This window comes from Otolemur garnettii, unplaced genomic scaffold (genome assembly GCF_000181295.1).
Source record: "Otolemur garnettii isolate 467f Iridium unplaced genomic scaffold, OtoGar3 scaffold00148, whole genome shotgun sequence".
In the NCBI taxonomy this organism is placed as follows: domain Eukaryota; kingdom Metazoa; phylum Chordata; class Mammalia; order Primates; family Galagidae; genus Otolemur; species Otolemur garnettii.
This window is the reverse complement of record NW_003852543.1, coordinates 24846-31747: the sequence shown is the minus strand read 5'-3', so window position 1 is coordinate 31747 and position 6902 is coordinate 24846. Positions and strand designations below refer to the sequence as shown.

The window sequence follows — 6902 nt, the reverse complement described above, 5'->3', positions numbered from 1 at the left end:
TTGTGTTTGAGTCTGATGCACTGGGGGAGTGTGTCTGTGCTACTGCTGACAGTGGTAAACTGCCACATCTTCAGCCTTTGAAAAGCATATTGAAAGCATCAATTACTATTGTAATAGACCCTAGGTGTTTGTGAGTATATAATTTCACACCTTAATGGAAACATATAAACGTGGTGCCAACACATGAAATATATTTCTGTCACTACATAGAATATGGACTGTCCAAATTTCTGTCTGTTCTCAGACTCTCTTTTGAATTTATTTACATGTTGAGGTTCCTCCTGCACATCTCCCAGGCACTTCTACATCCAGAGCAGACCTCCGATATTTCCCCCAGATAAACACTCACTCAGAAATGTCTTCCCATGCAAACTTAGGAATCATACTTGTCACCGCTTTTAGGTCAACCAGTTTCTCAAATAACCTCTCAGGTTTCTCAGATCCCTCTGTCCCTAGCTGACCTGAGGCGTCACAGCTCCTCCTGCAGGGGAAGTAGGTGGAACAGCTTTAGCTCCCAAGCTCAGATACAGCAATTCTTCATTTATTTCAAAACAAACAAAAAATTGTAAAGTTACACAAATAGTGAGAATATTATTTGTATACAACAATGCATATATAACATGTCAGTATCATTTACTCTCCTAGGCAGAAGGCATTGTGAACAAACAGAACCCCTGACCTCACATAGCTTTCATTGAAGGGGATGAACAGATAATAAACAAATAATATTTCTCAGTCCCACCCCTTCACTGCTTCCATGATACTAATACCCTGGAGTGATGCCATTAATCAAGGCAAGCAGGGCATGGGAGTCAAGGTCAAGTTTGTATACTCTCACCCTCCACATAGAGAAGGTCACAGAAAAAGTGAATAAGTCAGTGAGGTGGAACACTTATGCTTCCTAGAAAAATAAAAGCCACTGTCGTCTCATTAACTGTTTTGTTCCAGTGGTTTGTAAGCTCCAAAGCTATCACGTGTCTGTGTTCAAGAGAACTTGTCTGTCTTTTCCATGAGTTTCCTGGAGGAAGCAAACTTTGGACTGTAGCCAGTTTAAAAAACAAACAAACCATCTTTTAAGGAGAGTCAAAGTAAAATAATAATTGTCTGTGGGTGACAAAAGTCTTAGAATAGCCATGGTTAAAGAGGCCATCAGCAAAGTCAGTTATTTTGTGGCAAACAACAGTTTAACATAATAACTACAGCTATTATTGACAACATACACCAAGACATATCAATATTTTATAATATCGGATCATACTTTGATAACATTTTTATGCAAATATTATCCAAGGAAAGGTAAACACTACTTTATATTTGACAATGTTTCCTATTCAGTTTTAGCACACCAAATCAGCCTAATTAGGTTTGTCTTAGACTTTCAGTGGCCCTAATATTTAAAAAAGTAATGTGACTTTCAGTGGCTCTAATATTTAAAAAAACTAGTGTGAAGTCAGAATGACTGGATTTAGAATTTTGACTTTGGAAAGTTTGTCAAATATCAAAATCTTAAAACATTTACTCAAATAGAATCACAAGTCAAAAGATTCTAAAAGTAAAACGGGAAGCAATTATATTTTAAATCATTAAAAACTCCTAACTTGAATCATAAATTAGGTTTCTAAAAATCTGGTTACAATCTTATGACTTATTCAGGAATGAGTAAAGGCAGAATGAAGTTGAAAACACACACACACACTTTGTACAAATAACGTCAAAATTGGAAGCAGCAGTACTCAATAGATTTAATTAGCTGTATATGTTCACACGTGTTCTGCCTTCTATTCTTCATCATAAATTACATTATCTTCATCTCCTAAATAGGCAAATTTAATTTATAAATAAATTATTTTATTTCATTTATAATTACATTATCTTCATCTCCTAAATAGGCAAATGTTGCTATGAGTGGAGATATTTAGAACACATTGTAGGACTAGGTACGGACTAACATTTCTCCACTCAGCAGAAGGTACCTGAGTCATCACAGACACAAAGGGCACAAGGACCTCTTTTGCAGACATTTCCCCTGTGTGCCGTTCAGACAGAGATTCTCTTTGCAGCCTTCACCTGGGGGCTTGGGACTCCCTGGTTGGTTACCCTCCCAGCAGGCCAGGCTTTGTATTCCTCCCATAGTCCCTTCCTCTCTGTTCTTTCTGCAACTAACAGCAATTTTCTAGGTGTTATGATCTTGATTGGTCTTCATCCTACTTAGGGGAAAATTGGTGCTAGGTGGCTTGTGTGATGCCAAATTGGCCTGGATTTAAAATTACCTAGGCTCTAATTCCAGGGCCACTGTCTATAGTTGGTGGAAGCAGCCATGATCTATACTGAGGTCAGTGGGTCTGTCAGCCTCAGCCAGAGCTGTCACTCTGAGGATGTGTACAATATAAAACCCTGAGACAGTGAGGAGGAAGAGTGTGGAGGGTCCAGACCAAGAGTGGGGTGTGGCCTGTCAGGTCACTGGGTTTTAGAGACCTGTCCCTTCTGGTCTTTGGGCAATGATGTTTGTATGAAGGACTCATCCTTTGGGGACATATGGTATCATCTGTAGGAAATACCTTGATCCTCGAAAAGTAATAAGGATGGGCCAGAGCCATTTCAGAATGCTAAGAATACCTTTAGCAGGCCCTGAAGAACTGCTTTGTTACTTTACAAATTTTGAAGATACACTGACACAACTTTGAAGAACAGCACTAAGTATTTTTACCCACTGGAACTATTTAAGTGTAAGCTGAAAACCTGATAGGCACAACCTTACTATGCATTTCCTACAAATCACTTTTTTCTACATAATGCCAGTGCAGTGATAAAATCAGGTGAACAGTATAAAATATGATTCCATCTAGTCCCAGGTCTATTTTGAAATTTGAGAATTTTTCCAGTAACATCTTTTGTAACAAATGATGCCATTCAGATTCATGTGTTGTCTTTATTGGCCCATGTCTCTTTAGCTTCCTTCAAGTTGGAAGAGTTCTTCAGTCTTTCCTAGAATTTCATGAGTGTCAATTTAAAAAAATTACACATTAGCTGTTAAGCAGACTGTCCCTCAATGTCGGCTTGTTGTTTTTTCCTCATGATTAAATTCAATGAATGCGTCTTTTTCAATACGTTAGTTGGCTAGGCTTGTCATAACAAATTCCAGAGACTGGGTGGCTTCAACATCAGAAATTTATTTTCTCACAATTCCAGAGGCTAAAGTTTAGGGTCAAGGTGCCAGCAAGCTGGATGGTTTCTGAGGCTTCTCTCCATGGTGTACAGATGGTGTCTTCCTTTGCTTTATCGTTGTTTTTCCTCCACCTGTGTCTGAGTTCCAATTTCCTTTTCTGATAAGAACACCTGCCACGCTGGATTAGGTTCCACCCGAATGACTGCATTTTATTAACATTGACCTACCTCTTTAACACCCTATTGTCAAGCAAAATCATCCTCTGGGGCCCTGGACGTTACAGCATCAACATAAGAATTTTGGGAGGTCACGGTTCAGCCCATAACTGGCAGGAGTATCCAGAAGCGATGACCTGCTGCTCTCATTGCATCCTATCAGGTGCGCGATTTCAATCCGCATCATCACTGATGATGTTCACTTTGCATCTGGACTACAGTGTCTGCCAGGATTCCCTAATGCAGTTTTTCTCCTTTATAGTCAATAAAATTTTGTGCATTTGATACTTTATGACTATCCTATTCCTTTCCTTTCAAAGTAATCATTATGGGATTTTGGTACTAATAATCCCTTAGTTTTGGCTAATCATTGCCCCATTCAAATTTGTTACTATTTCCTTTTGCTATAACGTCATCATTCTTTGAATGTTTCCTTAGTTTCAAGATGGCCCAGACCTATCTTAGATTTGTCCTACCCTAGACCTAGAAAGAGACATTTCTCCAATGATATTAGTGGCAAATGATAGTTAGGAACAAAGATCTGGACACCATGGGTGCAACGTGGGACTGAGGTGTCCCATTGTTCCTAGACGAGGAAAAATTGTCTATTTATTTATCAATGTCTCTATCCACAGCACAGACACATATTTATATCTTGATCACAAAACACTATGAGTTCACAGTGATCACTAATTCCATGCCAAGATCACAGAGTTTATTCAGACAGTCCTCTTTCCTTATAGTAACTATTTTCCCTGATAGTGAGAATCTTGGCTCTAATTATCATTAATGCATCTATTTATAAATCATCCCCGCTGTTCTAAAGCAGACCTTTATGTCATCATCCCCTAGTCCTCCCTTGCTGACAACTCTGCACACACAGACTCTCACACCCTGCTCTAGCTCTCATGCCCTTTCCATGACCTTCACCATCTCTGCACCCACAGTGTGGGTGCCCTCCTCACTCTTCCTAGGCTCTGGCCCCTGCACTGGGAGTCCTTCCCCACATGAATGCCCTGCTCATCCACCCTCCTGTTCCCCCCCACACCAGGTCAGCAGCAGCACCTCTCCTGTGTGGGGACACCCTCCTTCCCCACTGTAGATCCAACACTTACGAAGGGCTTCCACCTTCATCTCCTGACTGCTTCTGCCCTCACCCTGCTGGGCCCCACTGTCCCAAACCCAGACATTGAGAGCTGCTTTCTCTTAGGAACTGTAAGAGACTTGGTGATGGAGGAATGTGCAGGCTGAGGGACCACTGTAGATTGAAAGGTGAACATGAACACTGGGTCTGCAGAGGACTCCACTTCTGAAGGGAGTGGCTTGGGGTGAGGAGATGGGAAGCACTCATGATAATCTGAGGCACTCGGGGGACATCTAGAGTGAATATGTGTGGCAGAACAGAGCCAGGAAGGCAGCTGATGCTTGTTAGGTGAGGAGGGAGAAAATCCTTGACCTTGGCTGGCCTGATGGAAGGAGTGGAGCAGAGCGTTCAGAGATGGGGGCAGACAGATCACTTAGCTGGACATGGCAGGTTAATGATGACGCGCCGCCCTTCCTTACAAATCCTGATCCCTACCGGGTTTTTTTCTCTCTCTTCTATTTCATGGCATCTCTGGATGTTAGTAATGACATTTTATCACACTGAAGGCATCGGAGAATCCAAGGAAAGATGAAGCCTCTCTGAGGTCACTGATATCTAAAGGTCCCAAATGCAAAGAGCTTGTGAACTTTCCTGTCATTTCTGGAGTTTGTGCCATCCTTGACAGACTATGTCACAGATTTAAAGGTAAAGCATGTCCTAAACCTTGAAAAGATAAAAATAACACTCTCTTCACAAGACATTAAGCATATTGTGTCTTGTAGCCCCCAGGGAGAAACATGAGCTCTACAAATGAATCTTTGCTGCCCTGGTCTGCTCTGAGACAGCTGGGCCACTGGGCCTGTGGTAAGTCCTGGGGATCAGCCAGCCCTGCAGCTGTGCCCAGCCTGCCCACCCTCTGCTGATTTGCATGTTTCCAGGGCACAGCCCTCACCCAGGAGTATTATTAGGAGGTTGGTCACACCCTCACCCTGTGCAGAATTCAGTCCCTGTCAGGACACAGCATGGACACGAGGACCCCCACTCAGCTCCTGGGGCTCCTGCTGCTCTGGCTCCCAGGTGAGGAGGGAGAACACCAGGGATTTGCTCCGACAGTGTGGTCAGTACTGACTGGGTCTAAGAATTGATTAACTGTGTGTATGTTTTCTTTATATTTTTCCCATCTCAGGTGCCAGCTGTGCCATCCAGATGACCCAGACTCCACCCTCCCTGTCTGCCTCTCTAGGAGACACAGTCACCATCAATTGCCAGGCCAGTCAGAGCATTAGTAATTGGTTAGCCTGGTATCAGCAGAAACCAGGGGATTCACCTAAATTGCTGATCTATAAGGCATCCAATTTGGAAACTGGGATCCCCTCGAGGTTCAGAGGCAGTGGGTCAGGGACAGATTATTCTCTGACCATCAGTGGTCTGCAGGCTGAAGATGTTGCAGATTATTACTGTCAGCAGTATAACAGTTACCCTCCCACAGTGTTACAAGTCATAGCATAAACCACCCCAGGGAAGCAGGTGTGTGAGGCTGGGCGGCCCCAGCTGCCTCTCCTCCTTCCTCCATTGGCTGAGGACATTTCTCAGAGGCAGCATATTCTTTTATTTATTAATTTTTTTTATTGAATGGTAACTATGTACATTAATGCATTTCTGGGGTACAGTGTGGTGTTTTCACATACAATTTGAAACATTTCATCAAACTGGTTAACATAGCAGAGGCAGCATATTCTAAAGGCCATAGGATACTTTTGGTAGACGGGACCAGGAAGGCTCCTTTCTCAGCCCCAGCAGCAGTGGAGAAATAAGGATATCTCTCTTGATTTTATTAAGAAGAGAGGTTGTTACATTTAAAAAGTCTGACTTGTGGTATTTCGTATTTCTCTAACAAAAGAGAAACCACTTGTGGTGCACTGAAACAAAAATTGTTTTAATCAAGGGATTTGGTGTCTAAAATACAATCCTACAAATCCTGGGGTATGTTAGGAAGGAAGGTCTAGAAATGGGAGGATACTCTGAAACTAGATTACATCTGCCCCTGAAGGTGTGGGCTGCCTGACCACGTGGGCCTCAGACCTGTGGGAGGCTAGGGTGGGGGTGCTGATGCTCTCAGCTGCCTGTGCACCTCATCAGGTAGTCTCTATCCCTCAGCTCCATCCATGTGTCTGCCTGCAGGTTTCAATAAATATTAAATGTTCCTTTTCTTCTTTCCATATGTGATGTGAGGGCCCATCTTTCAGAAACTCTTCAGAAAACCATACAGGGAAAAGGGGTTCTGAGAAACATGCTTTTAAGTGATTGTGGTGGTTCAGAATTGACAGCTGACAGCCTGTTAGTCACTACTCTCCTTACTCTCAGTATCTGTCCACCTAGGGGATGGCCCTAGAATACACATGCTTCCAAGTTTCATGACCAAGTCTAGGGTTATAGC

The 6902-nt window shown here is 42.6% G+C and overlaps 1 gene segment (V, D, J or C); it reads left to right on the top strand.

The window, feature by feature from the left end:
* Nucleotides 1-5477: 5477 nt before the first annotated feature.
* Nucleotides 5478-5974, top strand: LOC100958427. The segment is given in 2 exon segments: nucleotides 5478-5542; nucleotides 5652-5974. Coding segments are annotated over 2 exon segments (378 nt in total).
* The last annotated feature ends 928 nt before the right edge of the window (nucleotides 5975-6902 follow it).